At 39.8% G+C, this 23126-nt stretch overlaps 1 protein-coding gene across 4 annotated transcripts in view; it reads left to right on the top strand.

The window, feature by feature from the left end:
- The first annotated feature begins 447 nt into the window (after window positions 1–447).
- The window catches only part of LOC116996220 (CUB and sushi domain-containing protein 3), a 617877-nt gene continuing 595198 nt past the window's right edge, over window positions 448–23126 (top strand). For all 4 annotated transcript variants that reach the window (XM_033059469.2, XM_033059460.2, XM_033059450.2 and 1 more), the window contains exon 1: window positions 448–820. In XM_033059469.2, coding sequence (XP_032915360.1) covers window positions 643–820 — 178 coding nt within the window. In that variant the 5' untranslated portion in view covers window positions 448–642. The remainder of the gene's footprint in view (window positions 821–23126) is intronic.

Raw genomic sequence — 23126 nt, 5'->3', positions numbered from 1 at the left:
AATTAATGTCCCCGCACAGAGCAATCAGGCTGCGCATCCCCGGGGATGCTGCCGTGGTGTGTGCCCGAGGGCGCGGGCCGGCCGGGCTGTGCGGGCCAGCCGGGCTCTGCGGCCGGGGCGGCGCTGGCAGCCCCGGGCACCGCACGTGCTGTTAATAACGAGGCTGTGATTGCTGCCGCGAGCGGAGGGATGGGCGAGCCCCAGGCTCCTCCGGGCGGCGAGGGGACCCCGCCACGCCGGCATCTCCCGAGCCGCTCTCCCAGGCTGAACTGATCCTCTTGAGGGAACGAGGGGGTGGGAGGAGAGTCTCAATTGCAAATACTGTTTGGAGTTTATTGGAGAGAGCGTCTGAGCGTTGAGGTGCTCTCCCGTGGCTCCCGGTGGATGCAGTGAGGAGGCAGGATTGTGGTGGGTTTCGGCTGTGCAGGGAGTTGGGGTAGCGGGGGGGTGGGGGGAGGAAAAGACACGATCGAGAGTAGCTGAGACTTTGTGCCCCCGTTGGAGAGATGGTTGAGTCCTCGTCAAGGTTGCTGTGGTATCCCAGAAACACCATTCACTCCGAGCTGTGACCGCGCACCATCAACAGCAACAACTCCGCTGCGCCTGGCCGAGGAATAGGAATTAGGAGCTCTCAAGAATAATATGAAAGGGATCTGCAGAGGGGAAATCCGTGCAAAGGAATCGAAATTAGCAGACTTTTGGGAAAGGGGATGTACTAAATGTGGCCGGCTGGACTTCATCCTGGTGAAGAAAATGGAGATTAAAAGTGGATTTACATTTTGGAACCTCGTCTTTTTATTGATGGTTTCGTGTGTGAAAGGTAGGGTAGTATTTGAGTGGTATATTTTTAGGGGTCCATTTGCTTTCGGTCAGGGCGTTGCAAGCTCTTGCCTTGTACCAAGGTGTATTTCAAAATATGTTTATCTCTTATTTTATATTTTTGCCCTTGGTACTCTGCAGTGGAAATATATAAATGATCGCTAAAGCGGGGAGGAAAGAAGGAGTTGATTCAGAGCTCTCTTCGGAGATAGGAAATGTATTTGCTTGCCAGAGCTGGCGTTCAATGCAGTGACTGAGCTGGGGCTCAATAAATATTCTTGCAGTATGCTCAAACGGAGACGTGAGTTGGTTCATATAGCCTCTAACTAGTGTATATTCAAGCAAATCCCACTGGTTCACTTTTTTAAGGTGACGATGATGTTAATGCGGGGTGTGTGGGGGGATTACCTACAATTCTGGTTTTCAGTCGAGCAGCGGGATCTTTGCGGGAATGCCTGTATCGATGCACTTATTAGTTTAACCCGTTGCGTGGGGAAAGTTACGGAGGAGCCCAGCGTACGCATAGCCGTCTCACAGCCCGAAACGCGCTTCACGCTCAGCTGTCTGTACGCATGCAGGGCTCCCAGGCTGTCGGAAAGGTGCGTTGGTAATTCAGCCTTGGAGGCATGGTCTGTCGCTGGGTGCAAAGATCGACACCTTTTCTCTTCCCTCCCTTGGTCCCTTTTCTCTGATTTATGTGAGGGAGTTTGAGTGCTGGTTTTTGTCTCTATTTTTTTTTCCCGAGGCAGAGGCTATTTTGCTTTCTTCTTGCTTCTGTGTTCGTGAAAGGGGAGCAAAAAGGAAATGTCTAGTTAGCGGCATAAATATCTTCACTAAGTCTGCGCTTGCAGACAGTTAAGGGAAATGCTACACACAGAGAAAAGAAGAAATATGTGGCTTGAATAATGTGCACCTGCCGAATTGCACAGGCATCGCTAAACAGTGAAGTGCCGATCCCATCACGCGTGCCTTCAGTAAAAGGATCTATTCTGCTACTCCCCACAGTCGGCTGCCTACCCGAAATAATCTCCCCTTGTTTGTGGCCAGTGATTAATATCCGATTAATCACCCTTTTATCCCCCTCCTCATCCTCATCCCTCCTCCCCGCCACACTCATACACTCTCAGAATATTTAGTAGACATTATCGATCCTCTCCGAGTTTTTAGACTTGGTTATCGCCTACAGAGGTTGCCTGCACGGGTGGGAAGGAGGTGTCTTGTGGGGGTGGCATTCAAAGGCGTGCCTTCCTGAGCTGGCGCTGGCTTGGATGAAACAGTTTATTGTAAAGCTTTGCAGCTGCTTTTCCCCCCATTTGCATCGCGTTGAAAAAGACAATTCGCGTTTCACGGGGAGGGTCTGGAGGGCTTTTACCTCACCCCGCGTTATCCTGACGCGGGGTATCCATGGGGAAGGGGCTTGCCTACGACGTTTATGCACACTGTAATTAAAGGCAGCCTTTCTCTGTTTGCATCTATTGAAGGGAGCCGCTCCCGACGCTCTGCCCCGATCTGGAGACGGTTTGCTATCAGCACCGACCCGCGGCTTTGGGGGCATTTCTTTTGCCCGGTCCAGCCTTCTGCCCATTAGCGCGTTCTCGGTGCTGGGTGTTCGGGCTGGACGCCGGCCCCGGGCTGGACGCCGGCCCCGGGCTGGATGCCGGCCAGGCGCGCCGTGCGCTGCGCGGGGCCCCGCGGGCGCGGTGCGGGGGCGAGCGGGGCTCCGGCGCGGCTCCGCGGCAGCTGCTTGGTGAGCGCGAGTCGCGGGGCGGCAGCATCCGACCGAGGGACGAGCGGAGCGGCTCCCCCGGCACCTGTTGAGAGCCGCCGCTTGCCCTTGGGCGTGGGGGGAGGAAAAAACGCTGGGACAAAGCACCAGAAACGGCCCAAGAAAAGAAAGAGGAAAAATGGGCTTTGCAAAACTGGCTGTTTCTCCATCTTCCCATTGTCAGGGCCTAAGCTTCCCCGGTGCCAACCCTGGCAGTTCCATAGACTTCCTTCGGGCTGGGGCGGTTCTCCCAGAAACTGCCGACCCAGGAGATGAGATTTTACATTCTGGATTAGGCTCCTTTAGGCAGCCAAGCCTTACAGAGCTGGTTTACACTCACTGCAGCACTGCATCTATTCAGAGCGTTTATATTAATTCTCCCTCCACTCCCAAATAGAAGCGTTTTACTTCGATTTACATTCCCATTGTGTCAACAGTTCTTGCCTCCAGAAAGCAGAGGCAAACGATGAATGAATACCTGCCCATGTAAAACATTCCAGATGTTGGGAGCAAGATGACTCCCCAGATCCTGCATCTGCTCTACCACTGCCTGGCAAGGCCTTTTCATCACACTCCATCTCCACAAGCTCTAGCCCATACCCTTCCTTGCTTAAACACTTCTGCTGTGTCCAGCATCACATCATAACACCCAAACTGTTGCTGTCATTCCTGACATCCAGACCACTTCCACAGCTTTGCTTGGTATCTGTCTCTCAGGCTTTCCCTATTTTTGTCATTGTCCTGTCACCATTTCCCCAGTCTTGAGCCACAGCTCTCCCATCATTACAGGTGTCAAACTGTCAAACTATCCCAGGATGCTTAAGGAACCATGTTCATATCTGGATAATTAGGCTTGTATATTAATATAGACAAATCCTTCACGTTTATCTATAAATTCATGCCTCTTTGGAACCTTTAACAATACTTTCAACAAAAGGAGTTAGAAAAGGGAGAGAAAGCAGAAGGCAGAAGAAATTGTCAGAACTACTGAGGAAGGGGTGATAGGAAAAGTGAAGTGAAGATTAATTGATCCTTTTTCAATTAAAATCTTGCTTACGCAATGTCCATTATGCCATGTAACCATGTCCAACAAAATCTTGCTTCAATAGGCATGGAGTAAAAAATAAAGAGATGACACCATTGAAAACTGAGAGGCATGAAAGGCATTAAAACAAACAAACACATCCATGATCCAGCCTTTAGAGAAGGCCAAGCAGAGTGATTCCTGATCAGCTACAGGGGGTGATGAATCTTATGCTTTTCCCTTTAGATGAACAAGACATCCAGGAAAGCTCCCTCCCCTCACACCATGGGAGAAATAGGAAGCACCCTTGAGGCAAGGGAGATACAAACACAGTTTAGAGGAGTAGAGAGTGGAAAACTCCACTGTCCAACTCCCTTACATGAGGTGGGGGAGAGGGCATAAAATAGGGGGGAAAAATTAGGCAGCATGAGTGAGCTTTGCTTCCGGGGATTTAGGAGAGAAGTCACAGATACTTGTATGCCTTCGGTTTGGCACCTCCCTCCACCAAGGAAAAAAAAAGCCAAAAAAAACCCCCAGTATGCTAGTGATCTGTTAGTGGAGGCAAATCAGAGAGCAAATCAAGTTAAATGACCATATTCTATAAGATTCCTCCATCGCCTCTATTTGGCTGTCGCTCCAAGAGATAGAGCACCAAGGTCGACTTTTGTCTGCCTGGCTAAAATGAAGCTTTGCCGCTGCTGTTGTTCCTCTGTTCCCCTCTTGCAGTTGTGACAAGCGGAACAAGGGCAGCTTTTAAAATGAAAGGGAGATGAAGCACTGAGATTTTGAACGGCTCATTGACAGGAAAAGTGATGTGAAAATGAAAACCATTTCCATTTCCAGTGATGGGTACCTGGCATGTGGAGTATTTATCAGGGACAAAGCGTGCCCTGCTTCTTTTAGCCACCTCTGCAATCTCCTTTTTCTCTCATTCCAACCTCAATCTCGCTCCCTTCATGCTCTACCAGCCCCTCCCCATCGCTTCCTTCCCAGTCACTTGATTTATGGTGTTACTGACGATGGATATGGGATTACTGGCTGATGGCTTTCCTCAATGGGGCACGGGTGGGCGCAGTGAGGTGCTGGCTCTATCCCCGAGGTGGAAATGGTCGGCAGAGCAACAGCAGGATCAGGTTTCCTCATACCCAGATGGTCGATGCCGATGCTGCATCTTGGTGTGTGTGTGTGTGTGCGTCGTGTTAGTTCGTGTGTTTGTATGTATGTACCCATGCAGGGGGGTAGGGACACACTGACGGGAGCAGGGCCAGCGTCGTCCTTTCTTTCCAACTCGTCCACACCCGCTCACCTCCTCTAGGGTGTCTGTTTGCCGTAAGCCCCCGCAGGTGACACAGGGCTGGCTGTGCTCAGCGGGCTGCGCACCGCCACTCACCGGTTTCTCGAGCTACGCATTTCTTAAGGTTTGCAGGCAAAGTGACCCTCTGTCCCCCCGCCTCTCAGGGCTGAAACACGGCACGGCTGTGCTCCCCTTAGCGCTCGGCTCCTCCGCCTCGTCTCCTGCAGGGCAGCGGTGAAGGAGCACAGACCCCTCCCAGCAGCGCCAATCGGGACCATTTCTCCTTTCCCCGCCGGTGTCCCTCGGCGGAACTCGCAAAGGGCACGGGAGATCCCTACCTTCGCTTTGCTCTTTTTCATTGTGAGAGGCAGCACTCTCAAATTGGAGCCGGCTCGGAGCGGCGGCTGCCCGGCGGCAGCCTCCACCCGCGCCCGGCACCGGCACCGGCACCGACACCGGCACCGACACCGGCACCGACACCGGCACCGGCACCGGCACCGGCACCGGCACCGGCACCGACACCGGCACCGACACCGGCCCCCGCAGCCGCCTGGGGTGACCGCACCTCCGGGCAGTCCTGACACAGTCAGAGTCCTTTGGCTTTGTTTACTTTATCCCGGTCACTCCTGCACGTCTCCGGCTGACAAGTCCGAGGCAGCGCTGGGGTCGGTTGATTGGTTTGTTTGGCTGACACACAGAAATTGCCCCTCACTCCCTAAGCACAACCAGCCCGCTCCTCTACGAGAGGCTCGGCATTTCAGGCAGCCATACGGGTTGGAGAGGGGCACGCTGTAGCTTCAACTCCATTATCAGCATCTCAATTTGCAAGCACCAGTGCATGAGACCTAAAGAATTCTGTGGATGTGCTTTAAAATTCCTCCTTTTCCAATACTCCTGTGCAGAAACATAGCAGAAACCTATAGGTTTTTGCTTGCTTGTTTATATTAGGGAGGATGTTTTTGAGCAACAGGTCTAGCAGGAAAATTGCACATCTAGCTTGGTGCCCTTTATCTCCAACCATCACAGTTAGCAGCAGTCTAGTGAAAGATTGGAGAAACACAGCAAGTGGATTGACTAGCACATCCTAGATTTCAGCAACCAGCAGCTTTGGGTCCCCTAAGATATAGGCTGGTTTTGAAAAATCACATTTGGAAAGACATGGACTGTCCTCTGTTCCTCTCATTTGTCTGTTCTCTTTCATTCTGCTGCCTTTTTGCCTTGCCTTGTCTTGCCTTGCCTTCCTTCCCTGTTCCATACTATGGCATTCATATAAATCCTGCATTCTTTGCACTCTTCATCTGGCTGAAAGTACTGGCTTCTATGAACATTTGTGATAAAATTGGTTGTTGTTGACGTGCTGTGAAGGTCTACCTGCAAAAAAAAGAGATTTGAAACCATTGAATGCACATGTAACAAGAAAGAAAAGCACATACTTGTTCAGAAAAATTAGAAAAAGTTTTAAAATATCCTGTGGGGATGGGTCAATTTGCCTGTAACAATTTTTCAGAGAAAATTTTATGAAGAGTAAGATATTCTTGTATTGTAGTTTTTAAAAAATAGTGTCTAAGACATTGATTTTCAGAGGTATTGAGCAGGTGGCTCTAGTAAGTCTGGGGGACATGTTAGCACCTCTGAAGAAAGGCCAAGTGAATCCATCGTTATGATATTGAGACAGCAAGAGACAGTATAAGTAAAAGGAAAGCATCTATAAAATAAACTAAAATCATATGTAAAATTTTAATTCTACAGAATCTGATAAATTGGAATGGTAGGAATAAGAAAGGCTTTATGATCTGCTGTAAAATTAGTTAGTTAGTTGTTTTTTTTTTTTTTTCCCTTTTCCACTAAGAGTAAACTTCAATTTTAATTCTATGGGGTTGTGACATCTCAGCTTCAACTACTTGCTGATGCAGATCATTCAGCTTGTGTTTCTGACCATAATGGTTAAGGTTGAAAGGATAGAACAAAGCCTTTGAGGGAAATTAGCTTACCAGTTACTATAAGGTAATTTCCAGGAAAGAGCAGTCAGAGAGCAGACAACTTGGTCTAAGCTGTTGGGTTTTTTCCTTAAATCCCCAAAATTTTAAGACAACACTTACTATGCGAGATATTTGAAGAAGCAATATTTAAGTCACAAATCAGAGACATGTCTGATAAAACTAATTATTGTGAGGTTATTAACCTTACCTCATAATTTCATTTATGTAATTTCCTTGATAGAGTTTATTGCGAAAATCCAGAACTCCTACAAGATTTGGACCCATGCCTTTCAATCAACTTTACAGAAGAATGTTTCCTTGTCAATGAAATGGAAAAAATTCTCCTCCAAAGAAAGAGATAATATTTTTTTAAATCTAAAATGCAAGGAACAATATTTGGCAATTATCTTAGACCTGAATAGAGCAGAGACCTAAATAGAACAGACATATGATGCACCAGTTTTCACGCTCCTTTATTTAAAAAAAAGCCTAGTAATATTAGAAAAAGTTGAAGATCTCCTTTCCAATATCCAGCTTTTCTTCTGGGAAGTAGAATGGAGAAGGATATTGGACTATAAGGAAGAATTTTTAATACACACAGACACACCATTTACATTTGTACTTGTTTACATTCCGTTGTTTACCTTTCCTGGGCAGATTTACAATCATTGTTGCATTGCTTTGTTCTCACAGAATGTATAAGATTTACTATGGCTTCATAATTTCAGCATTACAGATGCTGAGTACTGTTGTAAATGTCAAAGAAGGAAATAGTGGGAATTCATCATGTCCTTCCTAGGGTCTGAAATCTTAGTTGGGTAAGTTTATGGGTTTAGGAATAGTGTTACTCATAAAGGGTGAGCCCTGGGATATTGAAAAATGGCAAACAGGGGATTTCAGCAGGGCTTGGTCCTCTCATAGAACGCTGTTGTTGAAAATCAAGATGGGATGCAGCCAGCACAGACATAGAGAGATGGACTCCCCATTTTCCCTTGGAGTCTACAAAATGTATCATAGTGTCATGTGTCATATTTGCATTGTATCATAGAAATAAGGAAAATAACTGTAAGTAACTTAACCACAGAAGCATTCCTGGGGTGATGAATTCTCATCCCCCAAGGCCTGTAAATAACACAGTCTTCACAATAGAACTGAAAGAATTTGGAGGCTCGAGGCAGAAATGACTGAGCTGATTACTTGGATTATACAGCAATTGAATCTCTGTTTCTGACCTTGAATTCTGTTCTGTCTGTTTCACCTATTTATGTATCTTATTAGCCTTATATATATTTATGTATGTAACTTGTCTGATTTAATTTTCATGGAAATATGTATACCTATACATTTACACATGCATATCTAATATGCATATGTAGAAATTATATCCACATATTTGATTATGTTATGAAGAAATTCAACTGCATTGTTACCTTGCAAAGTCACAGGTAACAACTTGAAACTTATGTGCTTCCTAAGTTATCTATTACCTCTTAATTTATTGTGTATTCCCAATCTCAGAAGGAAGTTCTGCCATAATACATAATTGATTTCACTAACAAAAGAAGAGTGATAGTAGTGATAGCTATGAATACTTGTTAGGAGAAAAGCTTGATGAAAAGAAAAAAACACTAGTTACTAAAACCAGTAATTAAAAACTGATCCTAGCACATTGAAAGTTGACTGGTGTATTTATTCCTACTGATTTAGGAAAGTTTTTTCCAAATATAGTTTCTATAAACTGTTTTTAGCAGATTGAAAACCTCTAATCACCTTTCAAGTGCAGAAAAATGAATATTTCTGTGCTATTTTCTGGTTTATTTTAATACTGGTATTATCATTTGAAGAGGCTGACATATCATACATCAGAGGTGGCTGTATTTCAGTAGCAGTTAAAATGAACCCTCTACCATCATTATCTCCTCATAGAGCTGTTTTCAAAGCCAGCAAGCGGATACCTGCAAGTGTAGTTTGAAGTCCTTAGTGAAATTGAACCACATAAATGCAAAGTACAGATACTCTCATTGAACATAGTGTTGAGCTACTTGAATTGTAAAACCTTTCCTCCACTATTTAATCTGACCCAGTACTAAAACTACAGTTAGCTTTCTTGATTGCTGTGCAGTTTTATTTGGGAATTGAAGCTTAATCTAATTAAAAGTATTCTTTTAAAAGCCTATACTAAAAGTTGCATTTTTGCTTCTGTATATGAGCTTTGATCCAAAGGTAAATAGAAGCTATAAAACAAAATATAAAAAGCACCTCAAAATTGTCTGTTGTTTGAGCCCATTGAAGGCAAAAGATGAGTCCAGAATAAGATCTCTGAGAGTATATTTTCCTGTTTCTTTTTGTACTGAGTTTCGAATTGCTATTTTCTGTACATATACTTTGTTTGACTCATAAATATTAATTATAAGAGAAGCAATCTATTTCATAATATACGCTAGATGTTTTAATTAGAAGTGGTCTTTGGAAACCTCTTATTATGTTGTAAACCTAAGGATTACACAAGTACAGTAATTTCATGATTACAAGCTGCACTGACTCTAAGCCGCATCTCCGGGTGTCGGCAAACATTTCGTTCCATACATAAGCCGCACCTGATTATAAGCCACTCTGTCGTTTGCAGCGAGGACCCACATGCAACAAAGTTGCCAATTAGTAACAGAATCGCGAGATCGGGGGGTTTACTGGCTTAGCTCGGGCCGTGCGGGCTCGGCCTGCTTGGGGCTGCCGATGGGGCCAGGTGACCCAGCTCGGCGCTGCCGCTCGGCGGGGCCACTCGGGGGCGGGAGCCCCCTGCCTTCCCCCCAGGCCATGGGGATGGCAGCACAGAGCCTCCGTCTCTGCCCCAGGCCGCGGGGGTGACAGCATGGAGCTCCCGCCTCCCTGCCCCCGCTGCACTGCCGGCACGGAGCCCGCCTGCACCTGCCGCGCAACAGAGTAACCAATTTGTAACAATCACGTAATCCCGGGTTTTACTGGCAGGTGCTTGGCTCTGCACCTCGGCTGCACTCCTGGGGTTGGAAATTTCAGAAAGTTTTTCACATATTAGCCGTTCCTGAGTGTAAGCCGCATTTCTGGGGTGGGAGCAAAATTTTAGTCAAAATGGTGCGGCTTATAATCGTGAAATTACTGTAAATTGTTTATGATTAAGAGAAAATAAATTATATATTTGGATAGGAAAATGCTCTTTTCACATTTCATTGGTGGTCACATCAGCAGTTCTCAGGATGAGTCTACTGGATTAATTGTTAATGATAGTATGCTAATACAATATCAGGTGTAGTCCTTAGAACCCCAGAATAGTCCTGTTTTTGTCAGGACATATGGTGAATTACAATTTTTTAACCCAGTTTCAAGATTTCGTATTATTATTTTTTTTTTTTTTGCCACTGCCTTAGTTTAAAGACATCTAATATGATGAGTCAAAATCACAAGAACTGAAATATAACGGAAAACAAAAGTCCGAATCCTGACTTTTGGGAAGCCTACATGGTTAAACAAAGATTGGGGGAAGAAAAGGTCTTTGGTCCCCTCACACAATCATATCCATTGGCTATGGATATGATTCTTTTTCCTTGCATCTCCAAGGGCATGCAGGAGCACAGACACATCAGTACTTCTGGTAGCAGGTGTCTGTAATTGTGTCCTCTATCAAGAAGAATTATGCCTGATTCATGAATATGCTCTCATCTTCTGTGATTTCCCTTGAATATGTCTGTGCTGACACTTCAGTTATATGACTCCTGCTGACTTGAGTAATGCTTGTTGCATAGAATGGAAGAATTGAGTGGGTTGGCAAAGACCTCACAGACCACCAAGCCCGACTGTTAACCCAGCAGTGCTGAGTGATGAGTGCCATGCATGACATGGAAGTTCAAATGTCCACAAGTGAAGAAATACTTAATAACTCATAATAAAAGGGCAATCTTTGCATCAGTATAGTGCTCACAAAAGTTCTCACCTGGTTAGAGTTTTTATCAATATAATATATTGAAGTATATTGGCATTTGCACTGTCAGCAGTGGAAAGTTGCACCAATCATATAAGACACAGTCTTTTTGAAAACAAGCTTATGATTCACAAATCTCTTTATCTGATATAGAAACGAGCAACAGAATCAATGTTTAATATAGAACAAGTTCAATGGCATTGCTGACTCCTGCATGCCTACCTCCATAACTTTCCTAAGGATATGCTTCAAAATTCCTAAATCTTTCTAGTACTACAATTGCAGTCCATTGAAACATGTATGAGTTTCTACACTATTTTCAGCTACTTTTAAATTACACTACCCATAAAAAAACCCCACCATTCTCCTAAGCTCTATCCATATATTTTTACTACACTCAAATCTAGCTCATCAACTAGCTCTGTAATTTTTCTGAATTTATTCAGCCTCCTCTGCACTTCTGGGCTCCCTTCCCAAATTCTCTTCCCACTCCACAAGTACCACTGGAGAAGTCCCAATAACATAAAGCCTGCAGTAAAATATAGAACGTTCTCGTCAGTTTCTGTGTAATTTTTAAAGTCCTTTTTTGGCCCAGAGTAATAATCATGTAAGGGTAATATGCTCAGAAATGAAATATCCTCCCAGCCTTACAGTCATAGATTAGACTTACGAACTTTTTCAGGAAGTTCTTTGGATTTTATATCATCTCCAAGAAAGCAAGATTAGAAGAGTAATTTTTCAGTTGTATTTCTTTTCATTCTTTAGTATATTGTGCCTGTTTACCTGATTATTGTTTGGTAACCAAAATAATACCCATTCACCCCATAGAGGAAAACTTCAAAACACATTTTTTAAAAAGTTTAAACTTGTTAATGAGATATTTTTACACTTACTTGTGTATAAATGAACAGTATAGAATCAGATAGTTAAAATTGGAACACTTGATATATTTTGGAAATACAAGATATATCTTCTTGGTTTTTCAAGCTCTAATGCATACAGTTAAACTGTCCATGTGGCATGGTAACAGAAATTTTACAGATTTAATATTACTCCTGTATCCTTTACTAATACCATCATCCTGTGATGACCACAAATGACTTGCTGGGACTCAGGATTCTACATAATATTGTAGAAAAACAAAATAATTAAATACAAAAGGAAAAAAAAAATCACATACAATAAAGCAGCTAGATTTGTAGGGGTACTGTTATGCACTTGTTCCCATTGACTTTGTGTATTCCAATGAAGTCAGGAGAGTTTGCTGTGTATCTGACTTGTGAAAAGGACTGTTCCAAATTGCTCCCTTTGGGACCTCCTGTATTCGTCACCTCTTTGAAATCCATTGATAGCTGAGTTATCACAAATCTGAGTCAGAGTGTGCCACAGATACCAACTAAGGAGAGAAACTACTCATCAGAACCACTGTAATTATTAAGAAAACATGAATTACGTCCTGGAATTTACGATAAATCTGAGGTAACTATACGGAAAATGGATAGTTTATTTTAGAATATTGTATACAATGCAATAAGCATTGAATCATCACTTCTGAAAACATAACTGCATTGCAATGTTGAGGTGTTTTCTGAGGAAGGTTTTCTTTATTCTTACAAGTTTTAATATTGTGCATTATTAAGCTAACTGTAGGTAAACATCCTCTGGCCAAACTGATATGGATATATTTATTTGATCAACTGTTCCTCCTCATCTGCTTCCTCCATGCTTCCCGTGTACAAAATTTACTTCCATTATCTCTTTTCTATCATACCTTTTTTGTGCTTTTAATTCACAGATTGCTCTGGGCAAGGTTCATATTCTTTGTCTGGCACACTTGGATGATTGTGCACTTTTTAGAAGTTGTATCTTTGATTTTTCCTCTTTTCCTGTTCACTTATCAGTATTACAAATATGTCCATTATCTACTTGAATATCTGTATTTTAGAATCTTAATCTCTTTTTTTTCCCTACCTGACAATACTATTTTTAAATTTCATTTCTATTGATGGTTCAATTAATGTTCTTAACACTGTTTCTATTTCACACTGCTTGGTGCCCCTAAGTCTTCCCATTCAAAGCTTCTTACTTTTCGAGTGAGAAGTGTACTTTTGAAAAAGATTGATCATCCATTCAATTATAACCTTCTTGAAATATTTACTAGTAGATTATTTTAGAGCTTCTCCCCACTGAACTGAAGATTTGTCATTGACTTTTAGCAGAACAGAGCAGATTGATACTAAGAAGCAAAATAGTCATTTCAATGTAGAGGAGTTTATTTAGGATGTGACAGCTCTACAAAACTGTTTATACCTTGCATGGGACTGAACTGATGAAAATGAAAAGCTCTAACAGTTGAGCTCCACCAGATTCCTTTTGCCAGTACCCTAAAACTGTATTAGAGCTAGGTGGCTAGATTATTGACATGATGAGATTAATATCAGGTTTTATTATAATTTATTATAATTTTCAAATCCCATTCTAATTCATCATCCATTTATAAAGATGGCAGGAGGGAGACTACAATTGCAAGATGACCAAAAATCTAAAATATTTTTAAAATCTTATAGAAAATAATATCAAAATTTTAGAAGACAATGAGTCAAGAGTTTATTAACCATTTCTTTTTTTTTTTTTTAAACTGATTTGGTCTAGAATTTGGCAGAAGCACATGAGAAGCCCTGAGAGTTTAAAGTTTCTGGCTGATCTCTGAATCTAAAACAGCTGAGCAGATTTAAATATTTTGTGTAAACAAATTTGCATCCAGGCTGCTAATCTGCATGCCAGCTTTCAGCTTGACATTTTCTGAAATGATGGAAAAATGCTAAGCCCTTAATACTAAATGGAGTTCATAATGGAAATGCTGACAGACCCTTAATTACCTGTATTGTGATTCTGTTGAAAGCTTCTTTATCTGTCTAATCTATCACAATGCAGTTAAATGTATAAAGTCTTGAAAGGAGGAAAAAAAGAAAATTTGTGTTGGAAATGCTGAACTGTAGTAATGCTATATTTTCTTCCAGACATCCACTTATGGAGGCAGCAGTGACCAAAAAATATTTGAAGAAAAATGTGGCATTATCCGTGCAAATGTAAAGGCAGCCAATGATGCTTAAAAGTTTAACTTAACCTCCATTTTCCAATCTTTTTTGAGATCTTCTTTACTCTTCTGGCAAAGTATGACTGAACAGATACAATCAACAATTTTTAATATGATAATGAGGTATTATAATAGAAAAAATTTCTTTTTGACTTGATAAGGCAAAAAAAAAAAAATCACAAGCAACAAGAAATACCCAAATTGTCCTTCCATTGCCCTACTATTGTATGTTTGTGTTTAATTATTCTGCATTGAATGGAGGGGGAGGTAGAGTATAATATGAGAGATAGGTCATTGTCTGGACTCTAATTGACAAAATCTGTAATGTAGAAACTCCACTATCTGCCAACTTTAGAATAGAGTCCTTAAGATTCTCTGGAAGACATTTCCACTCCTCACACTCCACCAATAAAAATCTTCCCCTGTTTGTCCAGGCTATAACCACCTGAAAAACTAGACAGTATTTGCTCTGTAGAAATTGCTTAGGTTGGATGACTCAGACATACCAGCCTTACTCCAGCTCCACACAATCTCTGTGCCCCAGCCAGGGCACACAGCTGTGCTGTAGAACAGCTTTCACACATGACACTGGTCCTTCAAGGAAATAGAATATCCTCTAGCATTTTTGCCTTTGTGGTTTGCTGGGTGAAGGAAAACTATTTCTCCAAGTTACCCACAGCAACGACTGACAAAGCTCAAAAAAATATCCTGAATGAAAACGAGAAACATACTACTCTGATACCTTCTTTCCAGAACGCTGCCTTCTCCAAAAAGAGACCTGGGATTTAATTTTTTTCTTATGAAGAAACTACTTTAATTCCAAGATCAGCTATTTGCCCATCTCTGTATCTTCTTTAATATCATTCTGACTTTCTTGGGATAGGAGGTTAGAACTCTGGGCAGTGCTTGAGATAGGGGTGCATCAATGTTTTCTGTAGGGGATAGGTTTTACTCTCTTTGTTTTACTCTTCCTGATTGTGGCAGTGCTTTGGAACATGAAGTCAATAATTACAAAGAAATTTCAGTGGTGTGTCTGAGGTCAAGTCTCTGAGTTCCAAGTTCAGCATCATGCAGGTATAATTTAGTTATATTTTCCTATATGCATATAAATATTAATATAAATCTCTAAAACTTGCCTACTCCTGCATTTGCACACGTATTGATTTTGTGAAGATGTTCTGGAGTACCTTGACATTGGTGCATCATTTGATTACCCAAAAGATCTTAACATATCCGTTCTTCCAAATTTCCTTACATACTCTTTCCTCTGTTGAGGATAGAGATGTGAGGAAAACTGACCCCATCACTAATCCGAAAGTGGTAACCCCACTTTTGATTCATCATCTATGCAAGTGATCATCATCTAGTCTGTGGCTTATATATTAACAACTTTAATTTCCTGAAAGGATCTTTCATCTGTCTTGTGGTAAACTATTTTTAATAGCTTTTGGTGGTGAGCCTTGTCCAGAGATTTTTTGCATGTTGACATTGACTGAACTTAAAAAAATTAGTTTTTCTGATTAATGGACTTATATCCAGAATTCTGTTCTCTGGTGTGACAGCTTTAACCAGGAGAAGAGCTGCCCATATATGTTGCCTTCTCTGCTACGCAGAATACCCATAAATGTTTTCAAAATCTGGGAACTTTTCATAGTACTTTTTGGTGTACAATAAGACTGTTTTGTACTTTAAACGCTCACTTTTAGATATATTACTGGAGGTGCAGGAAATGGTGCTGTTTCTGTTGGAAGCACTTTCTAGAATTTGGACTAAACTACTATTCCAAGCAAAATGTTAGAGACACTGAGCTCTTGCAGTTTTCATGTTCCAGATGAGATGTTTCTGGCATGTCTGGTCCTGCAAGATTGCATGGCATTTTTCACAGAAGATTATTATTAGCCTTCATCTGCTGGCTGAATTCCAATTTGGATAATTACAGTCTGCTATCTAAATTCTCTACACAGAGTGTGTCAAATAACCTTCTACACTTCCTTTTCTAATCTTCTGAGGGGCATTTCTGAGAATTATTAAATAATAGATCTATTTAATCTAAAAGGCAGCTGCTTCTAAATGCTAGGGGAAAGTAACTGTTTTAGAAGGTGTGTTGACTACTCAGTGCTCAGTGATAAATTACAGAGCAGCATTGGTGTAGGAAATGGTCCTTAGCACTGTACAAAAGACTAAGTAAACTACCTCCTTAACAAGATTGCTGAAATTTAATTAAGAGTTCATGGAAACATTTTAGATAAACAATACAATATGCTCTTCCAAGATGAGGAGTATGAGCCTGGAGAAATCTACATGGAACGTTTTGGAAAAGTTACAAGTTATTGAAGGTTGAAAGAGAGATTTCTTATTCAAGATGAAGGATTAATACACACAACTGTGGTACACAGGAGAATATAGAAAAGTGCAAAGCTGTGCAAAGCTTTTAATTTCCCCAGTTATGAAAAAAATCAAAGGGAGAAAATGGGCCAGTTGGACCAGTCATGAAGTCAAGTCCCACATTTGAAATAAATGGATGAAAAGGAAACACTTCAGATGTAGTTGAGTATAGCATTTTGCTAAGCACATACTAGCTCCGTTGTTTGTTTCAATGTGTGAAAAGAAGGGAAGGAAATTCAATATATCACAATTACTCGACATGTTTTTGAACATGTGTAATTATTGGATTAGTTTAAGGATAATTTGTTAAACTTCAGCCTATTGGTCAATCAAAAGTGGTATTTGCTGCTCCCTCTTGGCCTCATGGTAAATAGCATCATTCAGCAAAATAAGAAAGAGATAGGAAGCAAAGAGATCCACAGAAATGTCTTGATTCAGAAGGTGTTCTCATTTTCAGTATCTCCATATTTTCTCTGGGCAGATGTGTTAAACTAGCAGAAACCCTCTCCTGTACCATTTCTTCCAACCTTATTTACCCCTCACAGAATGCCCTCTATCAAGCCCAAAGATTTTTGCTCTCCATGAAGAAAAGATGACAGTGTCAACATTTTTGCTCGTGATTGTTCCACCCTGCATTTTGAAAACTCTGTACATGTTCATGGCAAAACTTTTTTTGGGGGGGTTTACGGAGAACAATATAGCATAGTTAGTGCAACCACATAATAATTCCATGACTCCTGGTATTGTTTGGCATTATTTTAGTACAAGAAAAAAAAAAGTCATACCCACTTATGTGTGCTTAAACTATGTCTAAGCTCAGTCCAAACTGTTTAAAAAAGTACAATAACAAGATATTTTACATAAGATAATGTGCAAATTAGGTATTCAGTGGGTTGATGCATGTCTCGATTGAAAGGAAGCAGGGGTGGTTTATAGCCCTTTGAGAAACCATTTAAATCTGGTTCTAAGAAAATTCTGTTATTACTATGCAGGTGGTTGAGTTGATTGCAATCTTGAAGATTAAGGATATCTCTACTTCTCTGATATTACAGAAACATAGAGAACTTTTTGGCCTGATTGTCCCTATGACTTACCGTTGCCAAAAACTGCATTAACTGCTATTTTGGAGCCTCCTCAGTACAGAATTTTCATTAGCTAAGTTTCTTGTATGAATACAAAATTAGTAAATATGAGTGAAATACAATATGCACAGTTCCAAACCAAGTAGGAGCATTCTTAAGATAATGATCAGGAGGAAAATGGAATGAGTTAATTTCTCTGTTAAAAAGCTTCATTATCTGTTGGTTAGTCAAAATTCAGGTACTTAGGTACTTTGGTGTGCAATTTAACACTACATTGCCAAAAAGATTCAGTATATATATTGCAGTTTGAAATGCACTTTGAAGTCTTCTGTTCTTTATAGTTGTGTAAGAAATTGGCTTCAAGGGAATTGCTACTATCCTTTGCTAGAGGAAAAACAAAAATAAAATCTTGAAGTTAGTGGGTCAAATATTTTCTGCTTTAATTACTTTAAAATGAATAATTATTATTCATAAAAGCCTTTTTATATGCTTTTTCAAGGGGTATTATTGCAAGATTTTTATCGGTTACATAAATAGCAAAGTGAAAAAGAACAAGTAATATCACTTCATATCTTCACATTAAGAAACAGCAATAAATGATTTATTTTATAAGTGCTCTGAGAAGCTGCATGGGTCCAAATCCAGTGCAGACAGCAAAAAAAATTTCTAATGTTTGAGATCAAACTTGATTGAAGGATTATTTCCAATATTTAATTATTTCTTCATTTTTGTCATTGGGTTTCACTAATGTGTGCTGCTAAGAGGGCAACTGGGAATTAGATTTTTCACTAGGAGAAGAAAATATACCTCTTTTCAGATAAACTTTCAGATGTTTGATTTTTACCAGCTGCAATGAGATTTAAATGTGCATTTTACTAGTGTTTCGGTATTTGGCTTATGAATCTGTTACTGGACAGTATGAGAATGCAACTGTGCAACATTTTCAAAATTGATAGAGTAGGAGTTCAATTTACATTCCAATTTGCATTTGTATGTGGGTTATCTCTGATTTTGTGCTCACTAACATACCATAGTTTTGTATCTAAAAATCAAACATTTTCCTGCTGACTAGTGGAGTGAATATTCTTATATAAAATGCTGAAACATATACAAAATTAAAACCACAGCCAAACAACTGTATCACCATGGCTATTTATACCCATGCATCTGTTCGGTGTCCCACCCTTCTGAGCTTGCTGACTATCTAAACTTCTGAAAATTTCTCCATGTCCATTCTTGCAATTCAGGGTATACCATAGTATAAGCAAACTTACACAGTTACAAGTGCTGAAATAATTTAGTTTCTACAGTCCATCAGCACATTTCAGCTAAGAGGCAGCAGGTTCTTGAATTGCTGTTACACAACTACAAAATAGACATATAAGAATGTCTGCTTCGTCTTGTACTCACTTGTGGTTGTGGACTCAGTTGTCTGTAATAGCATACCTTTCTTCTTTTTTTTTTTTTTTTAATTGTTTCTAGTAGTTCCTAAAAAAAACAAAAAAAGAGTTTGAATTTCAGAAAATGGGAGGAAAAAAGGGAGGATTCCTCAAGTGACTCTCATTCTTCAGATTTCAAAGACTAAAATAAAAATCTGAGAAAATAAGTTCTATATTTGCAAAAATAATAAGCAAAAGTACTTGTTGCTTGTTTCTGCACTTTCATAAGAATGCACTGTACATTGCTAGTTAACTGCAACTAAATTATGAATTACAGTTTTGCCTTTGATATATTACTTTTCCTTCCCAAGACAATACAACACCTGTTTGTCAAAACTGCTTAGGCAAACTCACCAAAATTGATTTTTTGTTACTTTTTACATTATAAATATTGTGGCAGGTTTTTGTTTGGTTGTTTGGTTGTTTGGTTGTTTGGTTGTTTGGTTGGTTGTTCTACTCTTATTTGAGAAGTGGTCTAGGAGGTTTTTTTGTCTTATCATAATTACAAGATTTCATAAACAATGGATGAGTTTCCCAGTTGGGAGTGAGAAAGAAGGAAAAAAGCGCCAAATAATCCTTGTGAGAACATTTAGAGCAACATGTTCTGGTCTGAATCCAGAGATGCTGCTCGATAGAGATGGTTAAAGGGCAATTTGAATTTCACTTTGTTGAACGCTTTGTGGTCCTTTGGGTTAAAAGTTGCTACTTCCATGTAAGCATTACTTCAAAAAGAAGTAGTACAATTCTTTTAGATATCTTCCTATTGTTTCCTCTGCTCAGCTGGGAGGTTCAACTGCCAGTGAGGCAGCCTAGCTGCTCACCTGTACAGAGCGGGTGGACCTGCAGGGAGCACTGGATGTTCCTCCACAGAGCACCAAGCAGCCATGCAGAGTGGAACATCCTCTGTGCTAACTAGGCTGTTTCCCAAAGTATTATAATAATTTCACACCACATTATACTGTGAGTCTTAAATGATTGAATGTCTCCTTTGAACATTCAGAGGTTCCCTACTCTACTAACTCACTGTTATCGCTTTTTACATTGCCTCATGGCAAATTAGTTGAATATACTGTAAGAAAAGGGAGATCATCAGTATCTTATTTGCATATAAACATCACATTATTTTCAAATTATCTTCTTTAAGGTTTCTCATTTTCCTAGGATGTTTTCTTCTGTCTGTATGAAGTTTTCTCATTCCATATGCATTCTTCTATTAGTGTTTTGTTGCATAACAGATTTTCCTTTCCACCTTTATTCTCTCCCTGGATATAAGTGCTAAATTACACAATGGTGAGAACATCAGCAATACTTCACAATTAAGTTTTACTGACTTATACCAAGCTAGTCAGAAAAGACAAAAGTGATACAGAATTAAAAACACTTTCTCACTGCATAGGAAATGCTTGGATGGCTTGAATATTCCTATCATTGTCACTTTGCCTAAAACTTACAGTAAATTTCTCAGGCTCATAATGCCTTAGGCAGCAGCCCCTATGCTTTCCCCTCCCACAGAAAAGAAGAAGAAAAGGCTTCCTTACCCTACAGTCTTCATGGGTATCTTTGGCTCATGCCAGTAATTATATTTTTTCTGTGTTGTATGAAAAATTTGTACTTTGAGGGACACATACTTTGAGGGATAGGGGAATGGGAGGTGATTTTTTTAAGACAAGCATAATGAAAGCAAGTTAATCTCTGTATTGCTACAAATGTTTTCACTGCTGACAATGTCTGAACAGCAGACATGCTGAGATGTAATGGGGAATCACAGCTTCAGGGAGCCATCTGTAGATCTCAATGCAAAATCATTCAACCCAGCGAAGTTAAAGCAGAAACAGATCTATTTGATTTTTCTTTTTTTTTTTCCTTCAGCTGAGACAAGACTTTCTAAGGAAGATTACAGGAGAATTAATAGATTTCAACTCTACCTTATTTGTTCTTTATATTGTCCAAACTCCTTTAGGCAATGATCTGGTTTTCATGTGGTACATAACATTAACATTGTACCTCTCATTGTGAAAATGTTAATGTTATTCCTGAAAGGACATTTTCATTGCAGCTTTGGAAACACAGGGAAATATGTAATTATGAAATTCCTTAACTTATATATTCTGGAGTTCACTGTCTGAAAAATATCTCAGGTGATAGTTCTTTCAAGTTTCTAAAAGGAAGTGTCAGAACCTTACTGCGTTGGGACTGAGAAAAAGTTAAAATGTTCTTTGAAGCAAAATTCTGTTCATTGCTTCTTTTCTTTACATGATAGATTAGCATGGACCTAAAGTATGTACAGAATTAAATGAAATACTTATTTGCCTTATTGAATACTTATTGAAACTGTTATTTGCCTCATATATTCTACATGTGGTAGCAATTTTAAGTGGAAAAAATAAAATGAAATAAAAGATCCCATGGCAAGTCTTTAAAACAAAATGTCTCACAAAGAATGCCATACATACCACACTGTTTATGGATTTCATGTAGTTCCTTTCACTGTCAAGTACTGAACCAAATATCACTATACTTAGCATTGCTAAGTTCATTCGGCCTGTCACTGATGTCCCAGGCTTTCAGGTCCATAGCAAAACAGACATCACAGATACAAACAGTGAAATGTATGTAAATCCATCACTAATTTCTTAGAACTATAAAAGACAAAGATATTTCCTTGTCATTGCTAAAAATTACAATGTATGAACATATGATCATAGTTTGATGTTCAAAATAAACCACAAATGTTCTATGCTTGAAGTCATGGAAAGGGAAATAGATGTGCAGGGGAGAAAGTGGCACCCCAGTAGATTATCTGCCCAGTGATTTGGTTATTTTTATTGCAAAATACAAGTTCTCTCTACCTCTGATTAGGAACAGCATGTTTAAAAGCTGCAGTTCATGTGGTGTCAGCTAAATATTGTCACTGTTTTGAGATGTGAGTAAAGAAACATTATCTTTCACTGAATACTGGTTTTCTAATAATATCTAGCAGTTAGCTTTTTTGTCAAGGATTTTAATAATGCTGCATATAATAAAAAATGTGATAGTAATTTCTAGTTAGTGTATGTTGAAGTATATTTTAAAGACTTTCAAGCTGATTATGAGGATTTTAATTGCTCTTGTTTTCCCAGTCTCTGTCAATGCATTAACTGTCACATAAATTTATACTATTAGTGGGATATAACATATTTGGTGGTAATTAAGATTCAGGTCAAATTTTCTTAGTGATCTTTCCTCATTGCATTCTCCATTTCAAAGTTATTTATTAAAACTGAGATTATTTGTTAGATTCAGTCTCTTTCCTAATAAGAGTTGCCTTACATTACCCATTTCTAATGGAATTGTTTTATTCACATGCCAAAAGTGGAGTTCTCCATTCCAGGACAACAGCCTTACTTTCAAATACTGACAAAGCATCAGTGACACAAAGATGCTGTTGTGAGAAATACTGGTCCAAAATACCTCTAAGATAATATGAAGTGTTAGTAAAATACAAATGCTATATATGTGGAGCACAACTGGTAAGAAGAAAAAAATAATAGGAAAAATACTTCCAGAAAAGATTCTGAAGATAGCTAATCCAAAAGAGATTGGTTAGATGTAGTCTGTCATGTTCTAAAAGTAATTATGACTTTTTAAACTCTCTCATGAATTGTATTTTTTATTATCGTCTATCATAAAGTTTATTAATAATTGTTGTTTAATCAGCACAGTTAAGTCCATGCACAATCTTCAGTCATCAGCAGTGCCATGCATTAAATTCACACCTGTTTCAATGCACATTTGAAGTGTTCTTCAGATCTGATCAGTAGTTACAGAGAAAAGAGGGTGGCCAACTCAGGACAAATGAACAAACAGTAGAGACAAAGATATGCTTTGAAATTTAGCATATACATATATTTAACATAAAATACCTGTGTTACTACAGAATATCTGATAGATAAATAGTGCATCAAAGCAAAAGGAGAAAAGTAAAATACCTAGAGCTAAAGTGTTAGTCTAATGTGCGGATGAAAGTAAATTGGTACAAAGTACAGGTGATTAGAACAGCAAGCATACCAGATCATTTAAGATCTTGATTGCAAGTTTGGTTTCCTTTTTGTTTATCAGTCTGTGAGATTCTTTTAATTCTTCTTAAGTTCTGTTTGCACCTTTTTTCCAGTGCACTTAATCCTTTTTGTCGCAGTCTGTAAAGCACCTTTAATTCTGCAGTATCGTCTCTGGTACAGGCTGGGCATTACTGTCTGCAGTTTTCTAGATACTACTGCACCATCAATATTATGAAATGACATTTTTTAATGA

The sequence above is a fragment of the Catharus ustulatus genome, chromosome 1, assembly GCF_009819885.2.
Source record: "Catharus ustulatus isolate bCatUst1 chromosome 1, bCatUst1.pri.v2, whole genome shotgun sequence".
NCBI classification, from domain to species: domain Eukaryota; kingdom Metazoa; phylum Chordata; class Aves; order Passeriformes; family Turdidae; genus Catharus; species Catharus ustulatus.
Note: the sequence above shows the minus strand (reverse complement) of the source record. Positions and strands in the feature narration are given on the sequence as shown.